The 27970-nt window shown below is 39.1% G+C and overlaps 1 protein-coding gene across 2 annotated transcripts in view; it reads left to right on the top strand.

The window, feature by feature from the left end:
- NVL (nuclear VCP like) overlaps positions 1-27970 on the top strand; it is a 157360-nt gene that overhangs the window by 73726 nt on the left and 55664 nt on the right. For both annotated transcript variants that reach the window (XM_075530690.1, XM_075530682.1), the window contains exons 13-18: positions 5218-5467; positions 7739-7957; positions 8847-8951; positions 11977-12039; positions 19438-19557; positions 24486-24585. In XM_075530690.1, coding sequence (XP_075386805.1) covers positions 5218-5467; positions 7739-7957; positions 8847-8951; positions 11977-12039; positions 19438-19557; positions 24486-24585 — 857 coding nt within the window. The remainder of the gene's footprint in view (positions 1-5217; positions 5468-7738; positions 7958-8846; positions 8952-11976; positions 12040-19437; positions 19558-24485; positions 24586-27970) is intronic.

The following is a 27970-nucleotide window of genomic DNA, read 5'->3' as shown; positions in this document are numbered from 1 at the left end:
CCTGGCATTTTCCCTTCCCTCCCTGTTACCCCTCCCTCATGAAGTGTTTATTTTTTTACATGTGGTTTTTTTTTTTAGGGATCATAGGGCTTACAGGTGATATTCATATGTTTATTACTTTTAATAGCAAATGGTATTTAGCGATCATAATCTTTTGCCTAACCATGCTCATTACTGCTAGCTTAGTAATTACTTCTGTACTTTCTCAGTTCATGGGACTAAAAAATAAATATATATAATATATGAATTTATACAGCATTTTAAAATTAAGGACTGCATGGTTTTTACTTAATTTATTAATCTTACATTTAGATCTCCCTTGTTGCATGCCTCAGATCCTGATTGTCAAGGATATCAAATGAATTATTATTTGTTTTATCTCATATTACATATACAAAACTCTTAGGAAAAACAAAACAAAAATGATCACTAAGAATTATTGACAACAAACAAAACAAAAAAATAGATATTTTTGTTCTTAGCGGGTAATCCTCTCGGGAGTATAGTGGCCAGTGCCGGTGTTCTAGAGTATACCTCTGTATGATTATATTACCAGTGTGGTGCAGCTTTCTCCTGCAGAGGGACTGGTGGCTTTGAACTAGCAACCTTTCAGTTAGCAGCAGGCATTTAACCACAGGTTAGTGTATATTTAATTTTTAAAACTTTTGGCTTAGTTTGCTTTAGTTTTTAGAGATTGTTTTGTCAACTTAAATTTTCTGTAATTTGCTTTTTTTTTTTTACTTAAATTTTCTGTACTTGTTTTACATATTTGTTCTTGTTGTTACTAGGTTAAGTGGGTTCCAACCCCTGTACCATCCTCCCAACCATTGCTGTGGTTGAGTCTATTGTTGGATCCACTATTTCAATCCATCTCGTTGAAGGACTTTTTTTCTTTCTTTCTTTCTTTCCTTATTTTCTACTTTACCAAGAACAGTATTCTTCTTTAGGGACTGCTCCTTCCTGATAGTACGTCCCAAGTACATGAGGCAAAGTCTCAGCACCTTCACTTTTGAGGAGCATTCGACTGAGACTTCTTCCACAACGTACTTGTTCCTTCTTCTGGTAGATCACCGTGTGTTCATTATTCTTCCCCAACACCGTAATTCCCCTTTGGTCTTCCTTAGTCATAGTCCGGTTTTAGCATCCATATGAGGTGATTGAACGTCTCATGGTTTCGTTCAGGTACTCCTTAGTGTTCAAAGTGACTTCTGTAATTTTTAATATTGTAAAGAGGTCTTTTAAGCAGATTTGCCAAATGCAACATGTCATTTGCTTTCTTGACTGCTGCTTCCATGCATGTTGATTGGAGATTCAAATAAATTTATATCCTTGACAACTTCAATCTTTTATTCATTTATCCTGACATTTATTAGCCCTGTGTAGATTTTGTTAATGTGTCATCCGTAATGAGATCTGATATCTTTGCTTTCCTTTAGTCAGTTCTTTCAGTCTTCTGTGCTTTTCCTCAGCAAGGTTGTCGTCTGCACATTGCAGGTTGTGAGTGAGTCTTTCTCCAGTCCTGCGGCTGCATTACTCTTCATGTACTCCAGGTTCTTTGATTATCTGCTGAGCATACAGATTGAATAAGTATGATGCCTTTTCAATTATTATGTCAAATATTTACGTCATTCAAAGTCAGGTTTGCAAAAGAAGTCATATTCGGGGGAATTGAGTTCATGTCTGCGCCCTTTTTCACTTTTCCTTAATAAGGCAAGTAGTATAAAATATTTTTTCTCCATCCTTTGATTATTTCAATAGGGATGCACTTTTGTTTCATTCAACTAGTTCCCTACTGCATGTTTGGATTGTTTCCAGCTTTTTTCTACTGAAATAAGATAGTATAAACTGCTTTTTAAAAAGTAGTTTTGTGTTTTATGAGTATTGGGGGGTGAGGAGGTGGAGAGGAGCTAAAATCCCAAATCAAAATGTCTGATCAAAGATAGATAACTTTCTTAGAAATCACCAAATTCCTCTACATAGAGTTGTACTAGTTTATATTTCCTCTACCAGTGGATAAGACTGTCCTGTTCTGCAGCCTCACCATGAAGGTATACTGTCCCATCTTAAACCTTTTATTATTTAATATTCTCCCACTTCCTTTTAAGGTATGCTATTTTAGATATTGATCATCTTATTGAATTTCCCTCATTCTGGATTTGACTAGCATCTTCAGTAAGTGATTTAGCATGTTGTGTTTTTGGGTTTTTGTTTATGTTGAATGCCTTGTGAATTCTCCGGATTATATCTAAAGGTTTAACTATTCTAACGGTTTGAGTAGATTCAAAGCTTTTGGCAAAATACTTCCTTAAATAATCCTGTGTAGTTTCTGTGCTTGGCTTCGGGAGACCAATGTCTAGCGTCTCATTTTTTGTGAAGTTAAGATTGGTTGATGGGCTTAGGTATTTTCAGAATTCTTTTATCTGTTTCACAACCAAGGATTCCATAGATTGATGAGACATAGGATGAGAAGTGGCTGAAAATAAATGAAAAGGAAGCTTGGATTCTATATCAGTAATTCTTATTCCAAGTCATGTTTTAAAGGTTTGTGAAAGTGTTGTATTTGGAGGTCAACATTAGGCACAGATATGCAGTTGTCCAACACTTGTGCTTTTAAAACATTTCCAATGTACGGATAGTTAGGTTTGTCTTGATTCTCTTGGGAGTTTGTAAATTATGTGACATCATGGTTAATGTATTGAGTTCAGGAGAAAGATGAGGCTTTTATGCTTCACCTGTAGATTTTTATAGCCTTTAAAGTCAACAGGAGCAATTCTTCTCTATCCTATAGGGGATGGTATTGGATTGACCAGATAGTAGAGTTTGAATTTTACAAAGAATCATTTTATTCATTTTTACTAATATGAATGAGTTTAGTTCCATTTTAGTATAAGAGGAAACTTTTCCTTAGGATTGAAGATTTTTTTAAGTAGTGTTTTTAGAATTTGTTAAATAGTGTTCTGAACTAGTATCAACATTTAATATGAAGTACTACTTGTTCTGTCAGGGACTCCTATTAGTCAGATTGGTCTATTTCTTTCTCAACCATACTTCTGACTTCTGTTATTTTTTCTTCATTTCCTGCATTTCTCTCTCTTCTCTCTCGGGTACATCTATGTGTTGCTTTGGTGTCTTATGTTAAGCGGGGTTCTCTAGAGAAACAAAACCAGTAGAAAGAAATTATATCAAGAAAATAGCTCATACAATTACAGAAACCAGGAATTCCAGCGTGGTTCAAGTCTGTGGGACACATGTTAAGATGGAAGGAAGCTCCTCCTAAATCATGTAACTGTGGAGGTTCATGAACCAGGAAGCAGAAAGACCACAGGGTGGTAGAAGCAGGCCGATGAATCTAAGGTCAGCAGGTCAGATGGCAGATCACCGTTGTCTCCCAGGATCATTAGGCAGTATAGCAGGCCCTGGGCTCAAGTCCTAATAGTCCAGGCAGGTGCAGGGTTCAGATCTAACTGGAAGCCATCAAACTTACATAGGAATTAGGTCACACCCCCAAGGAAACTTACTTTCAGTTGCAGTCGGGTTGTGACTCGGTAAGGGTGTTGTATTCCACTCTAATCTTCTTACAACGGATTGGCTACTCATAGTGGGTCCTGTTAGGAAACTCATTAAGTTGTGTTAAGTAGCATCATGGGGAATTAAGAGAATCCTGACCCAGCCAAGTTAACACAAAATTTAACTTCCACAGTATACTTAAACCTGTGAGAGGCTGTGAGAAATAATACATATAAAGTCACTGGTGCTTGATACATTATAAATCTTTGTAATTGTGAGCTATTATTCATAAACTGACATTGCTACTAGTTGTCATTGAGTTGGTGCCAACTCATGCTAACTCCAGGTATATCAGTAGCCCTGTGCTCCAGGGGTTTTTGGTCACTGAGTTTTGGGGAGTGGGTTGCCAGCCCTTTCTTCTGAGGCACCCAAGAGGCTTGTCCTGTCAACCTGTTGGTCAGCAGCCAAGTGCGTTTCATGTTTGTACCATGAACATTACTGCTGCATATGGAGGCTTTCCTCAAATGGCAGTCGTCGCATCCAGGGATATGTGGTTTAAGAACGAAACTAACCAGCTTGTGCGGGGAGAGTAACTTATTGAAGGTCGGGTGCCACTGTAAATCAGTCACATTAATAGATAACATCGAATCTACAAAATTTCACATGTCAATTTCTGTTAATTCTTTTTATTGGATCAATCCACATCTTCCAGGAAATAATCTGTAGACAGCACCACAGGGTTTTAAATGTACCTCCTGGTCAAAAATGGGGCCTGTACTGTGCACAGACTGACCTGTTTTCTTGACAGAGTTGATGTTAGGATTTTTGGACAAGCAGAGGTTCCCTCCCCCATTTTAATTACATCAGAGAGTAAATTTCTAGTATCTTCTGGGCTGGAAGAGTGGAAATAGGTGGTGGCCTCATATTTCGTACACCGTCTTCTGAGCAATTCTTGTTTTCAGCTCTGTGCCTTGTCCTACTGTCTGGGTGTAGGACTTCGGAGCCGGTACTTCCTTCATTTTTGGAGCTCCACAAGGCAACTGTGCTTACTTCTCATTAATACAACACGCTACAAACATTTAATTTTGACTTTGCTCCCACGGTTCTCCATGGAGTCTCTTTCTTCATAAATGTGTTCAAGATTTCAGATAATCATACTAGTATAAAAAAGGATTGAATAAATAAACAAGTGAGCATAGACAAATCTATGTGGAAGAATTCCAAACAATTTGTGTAGCTACTCCAACCTTGTGGTATAACTCCATGGCCTTCCAGTGTTGGCTGTACTTAATGACTCCCTCCCGAGAATCCAATACAGAAATGACTTGAGGAAGTGAGTAGACCTTGAAGAAGAACATCTTTCAAACTCTGTTTCCAATGAGGTAATGAGGTTCACATCAACAATAAATCCTGAGATGATTTGATGAGAAAACACCTCTGTGTTTTTTGGCCCAAAGACACATTAACCCAGTCTAGTCACAAGACAAATATCACAAAAATATTTATAAAGGGACAGTCTACAAAATACCTGACCAAGAATCTCAGAACTATCAAAGAGTGGCAGAACCAAAGAAAGTGTAAGAAACGTGTGCCTAAGAAGACTCTCGGGAAATGTGACAAGTGAATGTAATGTGGTCTGGATGGATGGAATACTTGTTTTTACTCTGACTATGTTAGGCATAATCCCCCTTCCCCTTTTCTTTTCTACAGAATACTTCAGACTTTGTGCAGGAAACTGAAGCTTCCTGAAACGTTTAATTTTCGTCAGTTAGCACACCTGACGCCAGGCTTTGTCGGGGCTGATCTGATGGCGCTCTGCCGAGAGGCAGCCATGTGTTCAGTCAATAGGGTCTTAATGAAGCTTCAGGAGCAGCAGAATCCAGATGCTGAGGCGGAAGGTTTGCTTGCTGCAGGAAGCCAGGAAGCAAGAACAGGAACGGTGCATACTTCTAAGACACAGGTGTGTTCCAGGTATCTTCATATTGCCCTTTTTTGTATCATCTTACACTCAATCCAAGTGTCATTATAGTTGAGATTTATGATTTTGTTTTATTGGCATTTTTTCTGTATGGTAATTATCAGTATTTGTTTAGCATCAGTTTATTAAAAGTTTACAAGCTTAACATTATAAGTCCCCACCCCCCTTTTTTAGTTTCTTCTGAACAAATCTATTTAAGAATGAGTGCAAAATTGTAGAGCAGACTTGCCAAGCTAAGGTATAAAACCAACCCAAATCCATTGCCATTGTTTCGATTTTAACTCATAGCAATCCTGTAGGTCAGAGTTGAACTGCCCCTGTGAGTTTCCAAGACTATAAATCATAGGTGTAGAAAGTCTCATCTTTATCCCGAGAAAAGTGGCTGGCAGTTTTGAACTGCTGACCTTGCAGTTCCTAGCCCGACGCATAACCCACTAGAGCACGAGGTCTTCTAAACTAAGGTGTGCTGCCTGTTTTTATGAATTACAGTTATATTGGAACATAGCTATGATAAGTAATTTGCATATTACATATTTCTGCTTTTATATTTCAACTGCAGAATCAAGACCTTACAGCAGAGAGCGACCAAATGGCTGCAAAGCCTAAAAACATTTACAATGTTTAGAGCAGCTCCTTTAGAGCGCTGGGCATGTAATGGTATTTCCTTACTAATTATCCCAGGTTTTCTAACTTTCAGTTAGAGTCGGATAACTGCAAATAATTCTGGAGGACAGTTTATGAATGTGAGAAGGGTGTCTATCATTCTCAGATTAATGTTAAATTTGGGTGGGACTTTATAAGTCATAAAAACTAACGCTTCCATAGTTTTGTGTAGTGTATTAGTACATGGCGTGGGAGCCGTATCTGACTTCCTATGACTTCAGTAGAAAGAGAATCCATCTCCACAGGAGTCTAAGACCAATTGCCACAAGGCAGAGGTCAGGCATGCCTCAACTCTCCATCCTTCTTATACTTTGTTCTAATACCGCACCGCACTCACAGACAGTACAATTCAGGGGGTTATTAGGGAAGTTAGCAGGTTAGCACAAGCAGAATCAGAAAAGGTGAAGGACGCAGTCATTGATCCACAGCAGTGCCTCTCCTTGGGCAGCAGTCAACACTCTTTCACTGGCCCTCAGCCTCGTGGGCCCTTGGCCTCTGCCGCCAAGAAGCTCACTTGCCACTCCACTTCTCTTTCTCATGATCTCATTTCCCTGGCTTCTGCTCCCAGTCTCTGCCAGAAGGGATCTCAAAGGTGCTCTCTGTACCTGCTTCTGAGATAGCTCTGTTACAGTCAGGGGATGGCTTCCAAAACTGACGAATCCCTTCTACTGGTGATTCACCTACCCTTTTTCATAGTCCCATTTGCAGCGAGTTACAGAGACATGAACAGAGAAGCCATGTGAAGAGATTTCATTCTACCGCAGTTTGCAAGTGAAACTTCTATAAGTTTACACACACACACACACACACACACACACATCATTTTGTAAGGTAAATAGCTTTACTTTCTCCATTATATCCTGGAAGAAACTAAGCTCAAGGGGTGGGACTTGCCCAAAGCCATGCAGCTTCTAATTTCCAGAGTAGAGCCTTGCCTCCAGGTCTTTTGCTTTCAGATTATTTGTTTCTCTCCTACTTGGAGCTACAATGATTCTGTTTAAACAAACTCAGCTGTCACATATAGAGTAGGATTTTGTAAATGGAACTACTCAGGTGCTCATTTTTTACACCTAACATTTATATTCTTCACAAAGTAAGAAATCTATCTTCAGTGAATGATTTCCACTGTATTTTAGAACCTTTGTTAAAGTTCAAGATTCAGTGGTACTAGAAAAATTGCCTACTACGTACTTATTTGATAAAACCATCTTAGGAGCCATTATGAAATAGGCTTCTATCAGAGTAGCTTTATAAAACTCAGCGGCTTCTTGATTATTTATAAATGGAAAAAATAGTCATTGACATAAATATTTGGCGATTGACTCACCCTAACTGCCCCCAGTACACATATTGTATACATTAGCCATTTGTCTATATTTGCATATGATGGGTGTTTTGACTGTAGCAGAGGATCCTTAACTAATAAAATAGATATAAGTCTCCTTTCATTGAAGAAAATACATAGAAGTTCACTTTTGCTTACGACAATAGTGCACCAATAATGTGTGTGTGTGTGTGTGTGTGTGTGTTTATTTTTTCCACAGAATTTGTGATTTTTCACTTTTGGACCCCTTACTTTCTCTCTTTAAGGATGAATTGCAAAGGCTTCTGGGGTTGCTAAGAGACCAGGACCCCCTCTCAGAAGAACGGCTCAGAGGGCTGTGCATCGAACTGAATGATTTCATTGTTGCGCTAGACTCAGTCCAGCCTTCTGCCAAAAGGGAAGGCTTTGTCACTGTCCCTGATGTGACATGGGCAGATATTGGTGCCCTGGAAGATATTCGAGAGGAGCTCACCATGGCAATATTGGTTAGTGTGTGCTACATGTCATTGGCGTCTGTGATGGGCAGTCAGCCAGAGATGCCTAAGGGGACTTGGCTGTATGCCTTCTTCAGAGTGTCCTCTTAGATCATTAAACCGCAAATGTGGCGTCTCATTCCTTTGAAATATGTTTTTGACTTAGTCTTCTGGGCATAGCAGTGAGTTAAAAAAAAAGAAAAAGTTAGGGGTTATCTGTGACCAAGTGGCTTAAGAACTATATTCTAAACTAGCTTACTCTCTGAAGAAGCAAAGCAGTTTTAACCCCTGTGAAATGTTGGGGGAATTTTCGTTTACTCTTACATTTTTACTTTACTGGTCATTTCATGGCTCATTAATTGATGGTTGTGTACCTATACAAATGGGATTATGGTTCAAGCATCTGAGGGCTTTGACTCTGAAGGGCATTATTACAATATATACTTGAGTATAAGCTGAGTTTTTCAGCACATTTTTAATGCAGTTTTTGTGGTAAAATTAGGTGCCTTGGCAAATATTGGGTCATATTATACTCGAATGTATACTGTACTTGGGATTTTTAAACATAGGACATTTCCCCAAAGTCTCATAGCTTAGAAGTTGGGTGGTTTTCTAGAAAGTGTCTACTTTTAAAATGTTGAAAGAGTGTAGTTGTTTGTATAAAATATTTTCAGTAGTTAACATTTAAGTGTAAATTCCTTGAAAACAAGGACTGTTTTATTTATCACCGTGCATCTCATGCCTAGAACTGAAATAAGCATTCTGTGCCTTGCGCTTTTCTTATCGCCAAACCTCAAGATCACAGTACAAAGTATGGACATGATGTATGTAGGGATATATATGAGTGTTCATTGTGAAATGGGCGCCTTTAATGGGGTCCTGTGGGACTGTTTCTTTCTAGGCACCAGTACGTAACCCAGATCAGTTTAAAGCTCTTGGATTAGTGACTCCAGCTGGAGTGCTCCTTGCTGGTCCTCCTGGTTGTGGTAAAACTCTCCTAGCAAAGGTATGGTGTTAGTTCAACTCTATATATTTATTCTTACCTTCAGGTAGAGTTAAATTTATCTTTACATATTTTGGTGAATAAATCTTATGCATAATTTTCACAAGAAGTTCATTTTAGCAAAAGACAACTGTTAAACTACAAAAGGCACGTCCAAGTGCAGCAAGATGAGGCAGCGTGCTTCTTTAAAGATTACAGCCATTTAGAAACCCTATGGAGCAATTCTACTCTATCCTGTCATGTTACTATGAGTTAGAATTGACTCAGAAGGCAGTTTATCCTCTATTAAAGCAATGCTGTGTTAGACATTTGTGTACATATATATGTTTTTGTACTTTGATAATTTGTTAGAATGAATTCCTAACTAATTCTCAGTAAGAGGAATGCATGTTTTTAAATCTTACTGAAAATGCCTTCCAAAGACTCTCCATAAGTTTTCATACTTTCTCAGGGTATGAGGATCTTTTCCCTATATCGGAATCAATGGTGGGAATTAAGATTGCTTTAAATATTTGAAAATCTGATAGTTAAAGATACAGTATTTCTAAATTTCAAGTTGCATTCTTATGTGGTTTCCTTTATAAGTTATAATCACTCAATATATTAATATATGTTCTATTGGCAAGTATCAGTTTGTTTTGGCTTTTTAAATATTAGTCATGTTTTGGGACACTTTGTTTTTTATGCATGTTCTCCTTTTTACATGTTCAAATTTCTGTTTTTAATGATCATTCTTTGGACTCATGCTTGTTAGAAGCATCTTCCCAGTATATGTCATATTAGCTATCATTTTTATGACTATAATATTCTTTTAAAATTGTTATTAAATGTTTTTATCTGGGGCAAAGAATGTACAGATGTGCTTTATACAATTGATGTATGTATATGTATGGATTGTGATAAGAGTTGTATGAGCCCCTAATAAAATGTTTAAAAAAAATGTTTTTATCGTGGGCTCTCATCACAATCCATACATACATACATACATTGTGCCAAGCATCCTTGTATATATGTTGTCATCATCATTTTCAAAGCATTTCCTTTCTACTTGAACCCTTGATATCAGCTCCTCATTTTCCCACTCCTTCTCCCACCCTCCCGACTGTAATATTCTGCTTACAATTTACTTAACCTTTGCCAATTGAAAAAACAAATTTAATTACTTTTAAGAATGAAAATTTATAGCATTTTTAATAAACAATACATCTGCATTAGCCTACTAATTTGTGACTCCTTAGTAAATATCAAACATCTATAGTTTGGATGTTTCATATATATACATATATATATGGTTTTGTACTTGATTTGGATTGTCTCCTTGCTTAATGCTTTCAGTACTCTGATAAAACATGTTGCCAAGGAGTTTGGGAATAAAGGTGAAGGAGAGGATTTATTAGAACCACATAGTCATTAGGCTACGTTGTTTGAGTACACGCTTGCAAAAGCATAGCCAGGAAGAATGTGTCATGCTAATGTGCTGTTCCCTTTCCTGGGAGCCTTTATTTTCCAGACTGCTTTACGAGGTTTTTTTCTTTGTTAATTAGCTACTTCTGCCTTTGATTAGTCTTCTTCACAGGAAGTAGCTTGTGTAGTTTGAATTCCATATTAAGAGATCCAAGTTTTTCCTTATCTTTCACCTCTCCTAGCAAACTACCAACAAGTCGGTAGTTTCCTGGGTAGTTAGATTTTAGGTACCTGTGAGAATTTGGGGCAGAGAGTCTTACCTCTCACTCCATAAATGAATTTCACTGCTGCATTGGATCTGTGAGCTCAGGCAGAATATTGCGTATTTGTGAAGTGTTTCTAAGTATAGGCTTCACAACTTTCATCAAATTCTCTTAAGAATTCCAAGGACCCAGCCATGTGTCTGAGGAAGGAGAAGTTAAACACCTCCAGATCTGACTGGCATTTTATATTGAATACTATGACTGCTATGTGGAGACTAGATTAAAGGAAGAAAGCAGTAGTAAATAAGAGGATAACAGGAGGTTTTTGCGTGAGTTCAGGCGAGACATGATGGTAGTCTGGATGAGAGTAGTGGTAGAAAGAAATAGAAGAGTATCAGACTGATGTGTATTTTAGCTGTAGTGTTCATAGGACTTGCAGATGACCTGAATGTGGATGGAATGGCAAGGTGCGGGATCAAAGGAAACCCATTTGAGCAGAGTGACTGAATATTTACTGAGTTGTGGAGGGATAGGGTTTAGGGGTCTGGATTTGGAGGGAGTTGAGAGAGAGAATTGGATGTCCTGTTTGGATTTAAGTTACCTGTGAGATCCCTGTGGCAATGTACAGTATGGTGAATGTGTAGATTTAGATTCTTGGTGTCAGAGAATAAGAAAGAATTGTATTTCTTCATTATTTTGAAATTCCGCTTCATTCCATGCAGAAGTTTCTATCTTTTCATTTGGATTATGTGAGTGGACTTCAAGAAGTTTATGGAAAATCCCATTATCCTTCAATTCAATTTCCCACAAACTTTCTGAAGCTTTCTAATCATTCATAGACCCTTCTACATATGTATCTATGTTTTCTCTTTGGATTTGAACCATGCAGCTCAATAATATTTTTTTTTAATCCCTAAATATTGACCTTAGGAAAGACTGCTTCTGAAGTTTTAGAATTCTTGTTTATAAATAAATGAATGATTATTTCATCATTCAAAGCATTTCTTGAGTACAGAGATTAGGATTTCACAAAAGTCCAAACTAGAGCTTAATGTGTATCAAATTATTTATGTAAACAAAATGATTATAGAAACATTTCTGTCATTTGCATTTGGTTTAGAGTTTGCATTATTAACTCCTAGGAAGTTTGAAGTTAACATTTACTTTCCATGATTTTTCTTTACCCATTCCACTTTTTCCCATTTGTCTCCTTTTCATCTAATAAGAAAAAGAAAATTACAAAAAGGAGAGGTAGCAGAATCAGACCCACAGAACATTTTTGCAGTGTCATGAATTATTTTTAGTACTGTTTATTCTTTGCCTAATTTGCTACTTTATTTTTGTTTTGTTTTTTTTGCCAGGCTGTGGCAAATGAGTCTGGACTAAACTTTATATCTGTCAAGGGTCCTGAACTACTAAATATGGTAAGTTCTTGTGCATTTACCCTTTATTTTAGATTAGGAAAAGTACTGGTCATTCATAGTACAGCATCAAACATCCATGAAGTTGTTCAACCATTACCAAAATTGATTCCAATTTTTCTCATCATGCTAAACATGAATACTATATTCCAGAGAGAGGTTTCCTCTCTAGGTCCTCCCTCCCTGGGTAACAACTAACAACTAACTATTTGAGTGAGGTCATACAACATAGACAGTCTTCCGAGTTATGGATATCCAACTTACATATAACCAGTAATAAACCAATCCCATAAAGTATATGCTATTAACATATGAAATATGTACAATGCTTTTTAGTAGCAAATATGTGCTTTTCTGGTTGCATATAAAATATTTCCATTATTAATTTTACTGTATTATATGAAATATGTTTTTGTGTATATGGAAGTTTCTTTAATTTTTTTATACATTGAAAAGTACACTGTCTATCCTTTCTATGCACTGTATGATGTGGGTGAGACAGGACCAGGCAGAGTTTTGTTCTGTTATGTTCAGTCACTGACTGAACCTGAATCATTGGCAACAAGCATCTCTCTAGTTGACCCTTTAACAATATAGGATTGAACTGCGTGGGGTCCACTTACACCTGGAGATTTGTTTTTTGTTAATGCTGTGTGATTCTTATCATCTGCGTGAGCAGTTGGCTCTCCAGTCAATAGCATATCTTAGTAAAAAGGGATCTCTCAGTTCTCCCACACTCTGCATCATGTTTATTGCAGTACCGTAAGACCTGGATGATATCAGGGGATTCATATGAAGTACTACTAATGGTGCTGGCATGGTGCTCCCAAGAAGCAGTGAAGTCATGACATCGCAAGAAAATGTTTAATGGCTTGATAATATTTACTGTAGATTGAAGCCTGCCAATACAGTTGCCTGCCATTTCAAGATAAGTCAGTTCAGAATAAGGCTATTATAAAAAAATTTTTTAAAAAGGAAACATAACTACATTAGGATGTATGAAAACTCTACATTTCTTGGCAAAATATGTTCTTGATCATTTTATTGGGGGCCTCTTACAAATCTTATGAAGAAATGTGAGAGTAATTGTATTGGGATTGCATTGAACATAGAATGCCTCGAGCAGAACTGACATCTTTACTATATTGAGTCTTACAATCCACGACCATGGGATATTTTTCCATTTGTTGAGGCCACTCTTGGTTTTTTGTAATAGTGTTTTGTAGTTTTCCTCATATAAATCACTTTGTTCTTTTAGTCAGGTATATCCCTAACTATTTCAATTTGTGCTTGGCTATTGTGAAGGGTACCACCCTTTTGATCTCCTCTTGTCCGATGTGTATAGCAGTCCGATAGACTTCTGTTTGTTGATCTTGTATCCTACCCCTCTGCCATATGGATTTTCCATATATAAATTCATACATCTGTGAATAATGATAATTTCACCTCTTCCTTCTCCAGGCAAATACCTTTGATATCTTTTCTTTGCCTTATGCTGTTAGCTAAAACCTCCAGTACTATGTTAAATAAGAATGGAGATAAGGGGCATCCTTGTCTGGTTCCCTTTTTCAGTGGGATTGTATTCATCTCTGTTGACTACCATGTTGGCTGTTGGTTTTTCATATATAGCTTGTATTATCTTGAGGAATTTTCCTTCCATTCTGATCTTATTGAGTGTCTTAAACAGGAATGGGTGTTGGATGTTGTCGAATGATTTTTCGAGTGTATCGATATTATCTTATGATTCCTATAGTTTTTTGTGTCAATGTGGCGAATGATCCTAATGATCTTTTGTATGTTGAAACATCCTCACATCCCTGGTATGAATCCCTCTTGGTCAATGTGAATAATTTGTTTTATATACTTTTGTATTCTATTGGCCAGTATTTTGTTAAGGATTTTTGCATCAATATTCATTAGGATATTGGTCTGTAGTTCTCAATTCTTGTTGGATCCTTGCCTGGTTTGGGTATCAGAGTTATACTAGATTCATAGAACAAGTTTTTTCTATGTTCTTTTTTTTTTTTTTTCCTATGTTCCGGAAGGGTTTATGTAGGATTAGTGTCAGTTCTTCCCTGGATGCTTGGTAGAATTCTTCTGTGAAGCCATCTAGTCAAGGAGATTTATTTGTTGGTAATCCCTTGATTAACCTTGTCTATTTCTTCTATTCCTATGGGTCTGTTGAGATTCTTGATGTCCATCGGGGATAGTCTAGAGAAGGATTGTTTTTCCAAGAACTTGTCCATGTCTTCCAAGTTGTTGAATTCTTTGGATTACAATCCTTCATAGTACTGTATGAAAATCCTTTTGATTTCATTAGGGTCTGTTGTAATGTTCCTTCTTTCATCCCTCATCCATGTTTTTGAAATTTGTTCCTTCCTTTCTTTGGTTAGGTTTGCCAGTGGTCTGTGAATTCTGTTTATCCTTTCAAAGAACCATCTTTTAGCAGCATTAATTCCCTCCCCCCCATAGTTTTCTTATTTTCCCTCTCCTGAATCTCAGCCCTGATTTTTATTATTTCTTTTGTTATTAGTAGGATTGTCCTGCTGACTCTGCTTTAGTTTTTGTAATATTTATGCCAGCATACCAATCACATGTCTTTCTTCCTTTTTCTGGCATGCATGAATTGCTATAAAACTTCCTCTGATAACTGCCTTTGCTGTGTCCCATACGTTTTGGTACATCATGTGCTCATTTTCATTGGTTTCTAGAAATTTCCTAATTTCATCTCTGATCTGGCCCAATACACACTTCGTTTGCAGTAGAGAGTTATTCATCCTCCAATTGTTTGCCCTTGTTTTCTTCATTTTCCTTTTGTTGATTTCCAGCCTTATGGCCCAGTGGTCAGAAAGAGAGGTCTGTATGATATCAATGTGCTTAATTTTATGTAGATTCGCCTTATGCCCCAGCATGTGGTCTATCTTCAAATATGTGCCATGTGGGCCTGAAAAGAATGTGAGTTTCTTGGTCTTTGGATGAAATGCTTTGTAAATATTTATCAGGTCAAATTGTCTGATTGTAGTGTTTAGGTCTCTTTGTTGAGTTTCTTTCCCTCTTATCTATTTTTCTCAGAGAGCACTGTACTGAAGTCACCTACTATAATTGTTGAGGCTACGATTTCTTTTTTCATCTTTTGGAGCAGTTGGTAGGCGTATTCAGCAGGTTTCTTGTTCAGGGAATATATGCTTTAAATGCTTAGTGGTTCTTTGTCTACCATTCCCTTGAGCATAATGTAGTGTCCCTCCTTATCTCTTTTTATGGTTTGCACTTTGAAGTCAATTTTATCTGGGATTAGATTGCAACCTCTGCTTTTTAAAAAATTGCTATTTGCTTAGTATGCTTTTCCCAAGCATTTGATTCTCAGCCTATTTTTGTTTATAGTCTTTTTGTTTGTTTGTTGTTTGTAGTCTTGAGATGTGTCTCCTATAGGCATCAGATTGATGGGTTGTGTTTTTCTAAGCCAGTCTACTAGCCTCATCCTTTTAATGCCTAAGTTCAGTCCATTGGTATTCAGGGTTATTATCTCCATCCGTGGACTCTGTGATGCCATCTATACCTTTTGTGTTGGGTGTTTTCCTACCTCCCTTTCTTATCAGTGTGTTATACATATGTGCGCACATACATGCATGTGTGTGTGTTTCATTCTTGACTTCTTTCCACTTTTAAGCCAATGCTATCTTGGGGACTGTTTTCTCTCTCTGGGTGGGTTTGTTCTATGTGGTGGTCTCTTATTTATGCTCCGTGAGTGCTGTTCTGCCTATGCGGGGTTGTCAAGGATCTTTTGTAGGGCTGGGCTTCTTGTAACATATATTCTTTGAGTTTTTCCTTGTCTGGGAAGACTCTTACTTTTCCATCTATCTTGATCAATTATTTGACTAGATAGAGTATTCTTGGGTTTGCATTATTTTCCTTCAATTTTTGGAATATGTTACTCCACTCTCTCCTCTTCTTCATAATTTCTGCTGATAGGTCTGAGAAAATTCTTATTTGGGAACCTTTACATGTGATTGCTTGTTTTTCCCTAGCTGCTCTCATGATTTTCTCCTTTTCCTCAAAGTTGGATAGTTTAACTATTATGTTGCCTTGATGACTTCTTTTTGGGAATCAGTCTAGCTAGTGTTCTTTCAGCCTCCTGCATGGTTCATTAAGCTGGGGAAGTTTTCCTCCACGAATTCTTTCACTATTGTTGTAGGTGACTTCTTTGTTGTGTGTTCCTCCAATAATCCAATTATCCTGATGTTATTCCTCTTCATAGCATCAAGTATAGCTCTTAGGTTTTCTTCAGCTTCTCTGATGATCTTATTCGATTTTTGTTCGCATTTGTTAAAGTCTGCTTTACTGTCCTCTATGTCATTGTTGCGGTTCTCTGCCTCTTCCAGTCGATTTGCAAAGTCGGTGAGTCTGCTACTGTTTTTTATTATCTCGTCCCTATGCGCTTGTATTTCCCCTTCGTATATGGTCTTTATCTCCTCTGTCATTTCATCCTTTTTCTGTATTGTTTACCTTATATCCTGTATGACACCAAGCAGAATTCTCAAAATTTCTCTCTGTGGCAGATCCGTGCCTGCTTCTTCTGTGCATGTCGTTAGGTTCAGGACACCGCCTTTCATTGCCTTTTGTTTCTCCTGGTTTTTTTTCTCGTTAAGGATGTTAGGGCTGATTGCTGTTTGCGTTGCATTGTTTTAGAGGAGCCAGGTACCATTTTCCAGCTAGTCTAAGAACACGGACTTTCTCTGGGAGACTCGTAGGAATGCTTCTTAGAACTGCCTGCAGCTAATTTCACTATGGATTTGGCCTATCTCTTTATCCTCCTTTGGCTGCACTCTTTCCCTAGTCAACCAGTATTCTGTTCTTTGGAGGGCAAGTTGAATGGTCCTCTCAGAAGACGCTTGTTGGGTTGTTGTGGACCTATGAGGATGATGCTATACTCAGTGATCTCACAAGAAGCCATGATGGTGTGGCCCATGGCAGCTTGGGGTGCTTCAGAGGGCGTGTGGGTGTGCCTGCTGCAATGGAAGTGCCAGAGAAAGCTGGAGGTTTGCCCTCTTTGGTATAGAGCACAGTGAATGTGGGACGGAATTTCCCTGGTCAGGTAGGTCACTGCAGTGGTTCCCGCAGCAGTGTGGAACATTGGCAAGTGTTGGCTGAGCTGCCTAAGACAGGCAGGAGGACGTTCCCTCAGTCACGTGGGACCACAGAGGACGAGTAGGAGCTCCCAAAGCCACACAGGCAGGGTTTCCCCCCAAGAAGTTATGTGGGATTTCCCCAGCCACGTGTTATGTTCTGCAGAGGTTGGGTGGGTAGAATTTCCCCAGGAAGAAGGTGGGCGAGATTTTTCCCAGAAGCAGTTGGGTGAAATATACCCTGTTGGAGGGTGGACTGGTTTACCCCAGCCTCAGGTTAAGCTGCAGAGGGTCTAGCTCTCGCAACTGGTAGAGGGCATGCGTAATGCCTTGGGCTAAGGGGGGAGGTCTGGAGGTCGGCAATGGCCTGTGAGAGAAAAGGGAAGAGAAAAAGAAAAGACAAAAAAACGAAGCCAGCTGATACTGTGGGGGCAAAGACAGAAGAGAGGGAAATAAAAGAAACAATATAGCTCAGCCCTGATCCATGTGCACGTTGGCCTGGAGAGGTTTAATCCCTGTCCAGAGGTGGCACCAAGCTGTGGCTGTGTTGAGGTAAAGCCCTTGTGCCAATTCCAAACGGTCCCTGCTCTGGCTGAGACAGTGGCGGGGCTAAGGTTAGAACCTGGCTGGCCTCCACTGTAATAAGCCAAAAGTCCCCTGCTCCTCCAAACCTTGTGACTCTGTGCCTACTTATTTTTATGATGCTCCTCATGCAACCAGTCAGTGTGGAATTTCCCTCTCAGCAACTCTTGTGCTAATTTCTGCAGAGTCCCTTCTGTATGTGTAACTCAGTTGTCAACTTTCCAGAACTCTCTAATTTGGGTAATTCAGTATGTGATAGGAGAAATGTTTAGAGGTAGTTTAGAGAAGCTTTTATATTTTCCAATTGTAACCATTCTTTGCCGTAATCCTTAACTACTACAAAACAGCAACCAACCACTTTTCAGGGCTTTCCTTCTCTGTGAGTTTTGCACAAAGAGGCCTGCCCACTTCCCTAGTTTATTGTCGTCAACCTTAATCAGGTTGATTTGGTGTTGCGCACCCAGCGCCTCCACTGATCTGACATACATTGGTTCATCATAGCTGAATGCAAGCACACAAAGATGGGCTTGGCGCTTGTCTGTAGCTTTGATAACGTCTCGAATTCCATGGGCTGGCTAGACCTGTGGTTATCAACCTTCCTAATTCCACAACCCTTTAATACAGTTCATCACGTTGTGGTGAACCCCCAACCATAAAATTATTTCCGTTGATAATTCATAAATGTAATTTTGCTACTGTTTTGAATCGGATGACCCCTGTGAAAGGGCCACTTGACACTCAAAGGGGTCGCAACCCACAGGTTGAGAATTGCTGTACTAGACCATCATGAAGAGCCCTGCTGATATAATGGTTACCTTTTGGGCTGCAATCTACATGGTCAGCAGTTTGAAATCACCAGCAGCTCTGGGCTTTCTACTCTCAGAAACAATTATCGTCATGGAAACCCACAGGGAGGTCGCTGTGTGAGTCAGCATTGACCCGATGACAATGAGTGAGAGGCCATCATGGATGAGGATGGACTTCAGCACCTCTCATTAAGCAGTATAAACATCCCTTACACCTCCAGCTGCAGTGTCTTCTCCGGCCATGGTGGTGGGTTTTGGGTGGGACTGAATCCTTAACTCACCCAGGTCTCCACAAGGCAACAGGGAAAGCTAGAAAAGCATTTCAGGTATGGGAAGGAGAAGGAGTAAATGTACAAATGAAAATACGGGTCAGATGCGAGGAAAAGAAAGTTCTATTCTAATTTGGGAAAAAACAAAGATTAAAAACAAAAACATATAATCCCTGCTCCATGTTGCACCTATGCTTTAGTTAGTTTGTTATTTAACATTATTCCCCAATACCATAATTCAAACACATCAGTTCTACGGTCTTTCTTATTCATTGCCCAGCTTTTGCGTGTATATTGAAGAGTTGAAAACACCCTGGCTTGGTCCAGTCTTACCTTAGCCCCCAAAGTGACATCTTTATATTGAAGAGATGTTTTGCAGCTGATAGGCTTAATGTAACCCACCATTTAATTTCTATGGACATTGAGTAAACAAGCAAATAAGATTAAGTTTATAACAACTTCAATTTTTTTCTCCATTGATCATTCTGTTACTTATTGGTCCAATTTTGAGGATTGTTTTCTCTATGTTGAGGTTTAATCCTTACTGAAGGCTATATTTTAATTGGTCCGAATCGCAAAGTTGAACATGACACATTTTCTTTCCTCTCTGTGTATGTTTAGTACGTTGGTGAGAGTGAGCGTGCTGTGCGACAAGTTTTTCAGCGAGCCAAGAACTCGGCCCCCTGTGTGATATTCTTTGATGAAGTAGATGCCTTATGCCCTCGAAGATCGGACCGAGAGGTAAGTGTCCTAGAGTAGTGGTTTCCTTCAGAGTCCCAAATCAAGAACTTATAAAGCCATCCCATGGGAAACACTGAGACTACTCTTTACATGAGGAACTTTTAAAGTTAGTCTTCTGAAATCATGACTTAAAGGTGACAGTTCTGGTTTTTCTTTTTTTTTTTAGTCTACCACATTTTTGTTTCTCTGTATATTATTTTGGTTACAAAGTATTTGAATAATTATTTTACATACAAGTGAGTATTTGGTAATGGGAATAGTTTCTTCCAAGACATCATGCATTCAAAATTTAAAACAAACCTGTTGCCACCCAGTTGATTCTGACTCATGGCAGCCCTGTGTGTCCTAAGTATTACTGTGCACCATAGGGCTTTCAGTGGTTGCTCTTTCAAAATTAGTTTGTCAAGACTGTCTTCCTACTTGCCTCTGGGTAGGTTTGAACTGTCAACCTTTGGGTTAGAAGTTAAGCACTTGAATTGTTAGCTCCACTGTTGGACTCTGTACTCAAAGTAGGTCTGATCATTAGCTATAATACCCTGACACTTTACTTTCACATTTGACATTCATCTACATTAAATACTGTTTGCATCAGTCATATTTGTTAAAGGTCTTAGAGATTTCATTGCAGACAGATTCAGTTGTTATTGGGGGTGCTGTTATGTAGTAATTTGAAGCATAGAGAAGCCAACTTAGATAACCGTTCTGGATAGCAAAAACTATGAGATAAATCCATTATAAGATATATGAGGAGGTTGGTTACATTTCAGAAATCTGGGAAATTGTTCATGATTTCATTTCAAAAATTATTCTTTGTATGAATGTGTGTGTGTTTTCTTAGGTTGTGTAACATTTATTAAATGTCTCATTTCTTTAAAAGTTTCCAGAAGCTTCCCCAAATTACAAAACCAAAAATTAAGTCTCGTACTAAGCACAATTCAAATCATGGTGACTGTGTGTTCTCATCCAGTCCAGTCGTCATTGCTGTCATCCCGGGAGTTCCTTCTTAGTAGTTCTCTGATTGTGGTGTTAGGGACTGAGGCTGAGATTCTTCTTCCAAGTTCCCTTGCAGATAATCATATTCCACAATCTAAGGCAACGGTTCTCAACCTGAGTCCTGACCCCTTTGGGGGGTCCAACAGCCCTTTGACAGGAGTCGCCTCATTCATAACAGTAGCAAAATGACAGTTATGAAGTAGCAACGGAAATAATTTTATGGTGGGGGGGGTCACCATAACATGAGGAACCATATTAAAAGGTCGCGGCATTAGGAAGGTGGAGAACCACTGACCTAAGGTGGGATCCATAGTAAAGCTCTGTACTTGTGTTTGCCAGCCCAGCTGTAAGCACTATAGGGTTTACTCCTTTAACAACCTCATCCCTTTTTTTGGTCAGAAAAAGACTCTTCACTTGGCCACAGCCCTTCATTGGTGCTGTGGGTTAGGTATTGGACTGGTAACTGAAAGACCGGTTTTTCAGACCTACTAGCCACTCTGCAGGACGAAGGGGAAACTGTCCACTCTTATAAAAATTGTATAGGGTCAAGATTCATTGGAATTAACTCAGTGGCAGTTGGTTTGGGTCCTTTTTTTCCCTAAGTTCTCAGCTGGTGAATCCGAATTCTGGAGTCTTCATATGTCTAGACACCACAGCCTCTGACAAGTCTGCAGCAGTGTGAAGAACACTCCTTACTTCTAGGTTCTCTCTCTCAGATATCTGCTACCATGTTTCCATACTCTGCTGTTTTAACATTTTCACCCAAAAGGGACTCTGGAAACATTTAAAATTGAATGTCTTCTTTCTGTATTATCTAAGCTATGCATGAATACATACTTGTGAAAAATTCAAATAAAGGACAGATAGAGACAGTTTACTCTATTTTCCTCTCCCTTATTCTCCTTAGACTCTAAGGCTTAGAAGATACTACTGTGAGCAGTTTACTGTTCATTGTTTATCATTCTAGAAGTTTCCGCGTAATTTAAAAACTTCAGTAGTTTAGACTTCTGTTTTCAAACAAATATGACCATTCTATTTTGAGCAATTTCCCACGTACTTATAGCTTTATTTTTCTGTAACTATAACTTAATATTTTCTGTAACTATAACTTAATATTCTAAAGTTTGGATTAAGGCAGAATTTACTTAATATTTCTCCTATTATGGACATTTACAGTGTTTCTAGTAATTTCCCCTTACAAACAGAATTGTAAAAATTTGTATCATATTTTTGTATACATGTGGAAGAATGTGAGACAAAGTTTTGAATTTCAGAATTAAAGATATGTACAAATGTAAGACATGTTGAAAAATAATGCTATATTATCCACACAAAAAACCTCAAGGTGCATATGTCCACCAACAGTATGTTTAAAAAAAATGTTGCAGGAATACTTTCTTCTATTAAATTGGCATTCTATGATACTCAACCGCTGAAGACATAGCAGGTGAATAAGTAAATGTGGTGAAGAAAGCTAGTGGTGCCCGGCTCTCAAAAGATATAGTGTCTGGGGTCTTAAAAACTCAAAGATAAACAAGGAACCATCTAGCTCAGAAACAACAAAGCCCACATGGAAGAAGCACACACACAAGCCTATATGATCACGAGGTGCTGAAGGAATCAGTTATCAGGCATCAAAGAACAAAAAATCATATCATTTTGTGCTCACCTCCATGATACGATCACTGAAGACAAATGGGTGCAGAAGCAAATGTGGCGAAGAAAGCTGATGGTGCCCGGCTATCAAAAGATGTAGCATCTGGGGTCTTACAAGGCTTGAAGGTAAACAAGCGGCCATCTAGCTCAGAAACAGCAAAGCCCACATGAAAGAAGCACATCAGCCTTTGTGATCATGGAGTGTCGAAGGGATCAGGTATCAGGCATCATCAGAACAAAAAATCTTATAGTAAATGAGGCGGGGCGTGCGGAGTGGAGACTCAAAGCCCATTTCAGGCCACTGGACATCCCTTACAGAAGGGTCTCGGGGAGGAGAAGAGCCAGTCAGGGTGTGATGTAGCAACGATGAAAAATACAACTTTCCTCTAATTCCTAAATGTTCCTCCCCCCCATCATGATCCCAATTCTGCCTTACAAAAAAAAATCCGGCTAGATCAGAGGATGTGCACTGGTACAGATAGGAAATGGAATCACAGGGAATCCAGGGCGGATGATCCCTTCAGGACCAGTGGTGAGAGTGACAATACTGGGAGGGTGGAGGGAAGTTAGGTTGGAAAGGGGGAACTAATTACAAGGATCTACATGTGACCTTCTCCCTAGGGGACGGAGAACAGAAAAGTGGGTGAAGGGAGACGTCAGACTGAGCAAGATATGACAAAATAATAATTTATAAATTATCAAGGATTTATGAGGGAGACGGAGCAGGGAGGGAGGGGAAAATGAGGAGCTGATGCCAGGGGCTTAAGTGGAGAGCAAATGTTTTGAGAATGATGAGGGCAATAAATGTACAAATGTGCTTTACACATTGTAATAAGAGTTGTATCAGCCCCTAATAAAATGTTTTTTAAAAAAGGAACCAATTACAGTGCAAAATAAATAAATAAGAATAAAAATAATAGTGACCATTGGGGAAAAAAAGAACCAATGCCCATCTTTTATTTTTTGCACATTTTTTGGCAATATAATGATAGTAAATTTTATTATGCATTTTTCTGATTTGACTATCTTGCATTTCATCTTCTGTAAGTTATCTGGTCAATACTTGTTCACTCTTTTGTTATTAGAATGTTCTTTGTTGTTATTATCGACCCATAGGAGCTTGTTGTAGACTAATCTTTAAAATAACCAAAAGGTCAGTAGTCCAAACTCATCAGCAGTTCCGAGAGAGAACAATCTGTTCTCATAATTATTTATCGTTTCAGAAGCCCTACATAGAATGGCTATGAGTTGGAATCAACTTGATGGCTGTGGGTTTGTGTTACTGGAGATGGGGGTGGCGACAGGGAGGAGGGTCCTGGTGGTAATGCAGGACGGAAATTAGTCCTTTGTCCTATTATGTGCTTTGGTAAGATTTTTCTCCTATCACTTAGGAGTTCCTGGTCGGACAAAGGGATAAGCACTCTACAACTAGTTAGAAGTTTGGTGGTTCAAACCCACCCAGAGGTGCCTTCATGGAAAGGCTGGCAACCTACTTCCAAAAGGAAGCAGGCCTTACATAGCCTTGTAAATCCTATGGGACAGTCCTTCTCCACCCACATGGGATCACCATGCCTCAGAATTGACTCAACAGCAACCAACAACATCTGCAGCCGTAGTATTTTCTTGTATAGAATGTTTTCGTTTTAATATAGTGAACTCTACTAATCGTTTATCTTACTCTTAATTATTAGTATTATTCTAACAAGGTGTGATAATCAGGTACACTAAATGTTTCTTCTGGAGAAACCAGTAGGCTAACCCCCTGGCTACCTATACATGTACCCCATGTACATAGCATTTATGTTGCTGAACGTCAGGAGGCAAAAGAAACAGTAGCAGTTTCTCATGTTCTCAGGCCCTAGTTTTCCCTATATCTGCTCTCTGCCTCTATTTCCCAATGCCCTGAATCTTCCTCTTAGATGTTGGCCCGTGCTTCAAAGGAAGAGAAAAAAGCTGCGGTGGCTCAGATCCTTCTGAGCTAACTGCACGGAAAGATCTGGAAGACCTGATAGTCTGGGGAATCTGGAGGTTGAAACCCAAGACTAATGTAGCAGAAAGGGAAGTTCAGCTTAGCTATGAGACCAAGTCAGAGGCATGAGCCTGTGAGGTCATCTAGACCTGAGCTCAATTTGACCTCTACCCTTAATTTACTATAAGACCTCGGACAAACAACCTCTCTAAGCCTCAGTTTCTTCATTCTCATGTGTGGATGAGAACAGGACTGCTTATTTATTTTTTTCTTTTTATTGAGAGCTGACGGAATTCTCTTTTTGGTTTAGGCTGGGGCAAGCGTCCGGGTGGTGAATCAGCTGCTGACAGAGATGGATGGTCTTGAAACACGGCAGCAGGTTTTCATTATGGCAGCCACTAACAGGCCAGGTAAGAACGAAGAACATAAAACAGACAAGTCTAAAAACTTTCAATATGAAAATACTAAAAACTTCCCATATGAAAATGCTAAAAACCTCCAATATTAAAATTTTCCCAAAAAACCTAATAAAGGAAGATTCCGTTTAGACATTTTTTTTTAATATAAGTAGAAATAAAGTTGTAGAAAATACTTATATACCTGCTTATATAATGAAAAGTACAGTCGTCCTGCCTGGTTCCCACGAGAATTTTTTCTGTGTTGAAGCTCAGAAAGTTGTGTTGTTAGCAGAGGATACTTAAAATATATACCTTGAACCCCAAAGTGTTCTTCGAAATTATGCCCTTTGTTTACTCTGACTTCCCTGAAAGGTGAAGATAGGGATTTTGGATTTTGGATTGGAACCGTATCCCCTTTACCTGACCTACCTATTATTGAAAATTATTCTCAAGCTTAAATTCTCTATGAAGGGCTTAGGAACAAAGACGGAAGACTTCAGAAGTGCTGGTGGTAGCTTTTACCCTGATTCTTAACTAATAAAACTTAATGCTCATGACCATTTTTTAATACTTTGTCATCTCCATGAGCCCCTTTATCATAGCTGCTGCTGAAATGCCACTGCTGGTAACTGTCATCTACCACAATATCCTTTAATCATGTGCTACAAATACATTTATTTACCCTCAAAAATACCGTAATTTTAACTTCTTATAACTTATTGTGGAATCTTTGAATTACATACCATTTCATTTTAAAGTGAAAAACTAAAAGTCTTGTTGTGACTTAACAGTTGGACTTTGAGAACTCTTTGAATTCGACATATCTGGTATGAGTCCTAGTGTTAGCTCTTTATAGATGGGTAGTCAAAACCTGCTTCTTAAAAATCATAGAAACCTATACAGACAGGTTGCCAATGTATAATATACAGACAACTCCTGTTTGCCTTTGAGTTCAAGGCTTCCAATCAGCTCTGTTATGGCTGACAAAATGAAAGACTGAAATTTTTACAATTTATGTGGTTCGTCAGGTAATGGACACAGGAAAAATTACAGGCTGAAGCCCTGGGATGGGAGCTGGGGTAGAGGCATAGTGAGCCCTTCAGGAACCTGATGTTTGAGATTGGATTCTTGCCTGGATTGTAGAGAGCCTCGCATATTAAAAACTGCATAATCAGTTTCCATTTTTGAGGGAAGAATTCCATCTTTGAGCCTATTTGGCAAGGACTGAACCGGGAAGAACCAAGTCACAGTATTCAAACCAACCCTTACTTGCCACAAAGTCTTTCATGTCGATCACATTTATTTGTTGCAAATTCAGCTTTTAAACATTTGAAAAGGTTTGAAGCCTTTTCGTAACACTTATTTAAGACCATATAAGAATTATTAAGTACCTGTTCTCAATGACCCACAAATTCTTAGAGATATGGTTCTCATAGATAACCCAGGGACTGCCTGTTTATAAAATCATTTTATTATAAAAATAAATATGCCTGAGAAAAAAAGATCATAGAAACCTGTACTAGATAAAGATACCAAACTGTGAAGCCATTTTTTTTTCTCAGTATACCTCCTTTGTAGATCTGAATACATTTAAAGGCAATGTTCCCATCTCTCTAACCTTCCCCTGAAGAATTCTACCCTCTTCTATTTATACCACATCAAAATGGTGTGTTGGGCATCTGAGAGGACTCAAACACGTTCCTTTGAAATATTCCTTGGGCTTGGGGAGAAAATCTGAAGGGCAAGGTTAGAGCTGTAGGCTGGATGGAAGAAACTTGCCCAGCAAAACTGTCCTAATGAGCTCCTGTAGTCATCCTGTGTCCTTTGGGACGAGACCATCCTTTTGAACTCCCAGAAATCAGGCACCATGACCTTCTGAGTTGCCCTCTTTGCCTTTAACTGATCCAGCAGATCCCCTCAGAAGCCACGGTTCTGATGCCTTTTTCTCCTCAAGGCCACAAAATGAGGCTAAGAAGTTGTCGGCAGCCATCCCCTGATAACAGAGACATGCTTAGACAAAGCTGTATGTGCCTGAACTGCAACTCTAGTACGAGTGCTTTTTCGCTTGTCCTTCAATCTTGGTAACCTTGGACACACACTGCGACCCCCTGTTCCTTTGTGTATAGAAAGAGTAGTTGTAAATAGATGTATATATGATGAAGGGGAAAGAGGATCTATGTGCATAGATTCATAGGTTTAGCATGAAGGTCGCAGATGGACATTGGCCTCCACTCAAGAACTCCCTCAGTGCAGGAACACTTTGTTCTATTAGACTGGCATTCCATGGAGGGAGGATGGGTGGAAAGGGAGAACTGATTACAAGGATCTACATATAACCTCCTCCCTGGGGGATGGGCAACAAAAAGTGGGTGAAGGTAGACGTCAGACAGTGTAAGATATGACAAAATAATAATTTATAAATTATCAAGGGTTCTTGAGGGAGGGGGGAAGTGGGCAGGGTGGGAGAAAACGAGCTGATACCAAGGGCTTAAGTGTGGAGAGCAAGTCTTTTGAGAATGATGAGCACAACAAATATACAAAAGTGCTTGACACAATGGATGTATGTATGGATTGTGATAGAGTTATATGATCCCTCAATAAAATGATTTAAAAATAAATAAACTGGCATTCCATGATGCCCACTTTCCTGACACCATCACTGAAGACAAAGTAGGGGCATAAGCAAATGTGATGAAGAAAGCTGATGATGCCCGGCTATCAAAAGATACAGTGTCTGGGGTCTTAAAGACTTGAAGATAAAACAAGTGGCCACCTAGCTCAGAGGCAACAAAGCCCACATTGGAAGAAGCACACCAGCCTGTATGATCATGAGGTGTCGATGGGATCAGGTATCAGGCGTCAAAGAACAAAAAAATCAAATCATTGTGGATGAGAGGGAACCCAAAGCCCATATGTAGGCAACTGGACATTCCCTTACAAAAGGGTCATGGGAAGGAGACAAGCCCATTAGAGTGCAGTGTAGCAATGATGAAACATACACCTTGACTCTAGTTCTTAAATGAGTCCTCCCTCGCACTATCATGATCCCAATTCTACCTTACAAATCTGGCTAGACCAGAGGATGTACACTGGTACAGACAGGAACTGGGAACACAGGGAATCCAGGCCAGATGATCCCTTCAGGACCAGTGGTGAAAGTGGTGCTACTGGGAGGCTGGAGGGAAGGTGTGGTAGAAAGGAGGAACCAATTACAAGGATCTACATATAGCCCCTCCCTGGGGGACGGGCAGTGGTAGAGTTCATGGGGGGAGACCTCGGACAGAGTAAGACATAACAAAATAATAATAATTTCTAAATTATCAAGGGTTCAGGAGGAGGGTGGGTGGGTAGAGAGGAGATAAAAATGAGCTGATACCAAGGGCTCAAGTAGAAAGCA

Source organism: Tenrec ecaudatus, chromosome 1 (genome assembly GCF_050624435.1).
Source record: "Tenrec ecaudatus isolate mTenEca1 chromosome 1, mTenEca1.hap1, whole genome shotgun sequence".
NCBI lineage: Eukaryota > Metazoa > Chordata > Mammalia > Afrosoricida > Tenrecidae > Tenrec > Tenrec ecaudatus.
The sequence above is the reverse complement of the archived record's forward strand: the minus strand, read 5'-3'. Positions and strand labels throughout refer to the sequence as shown.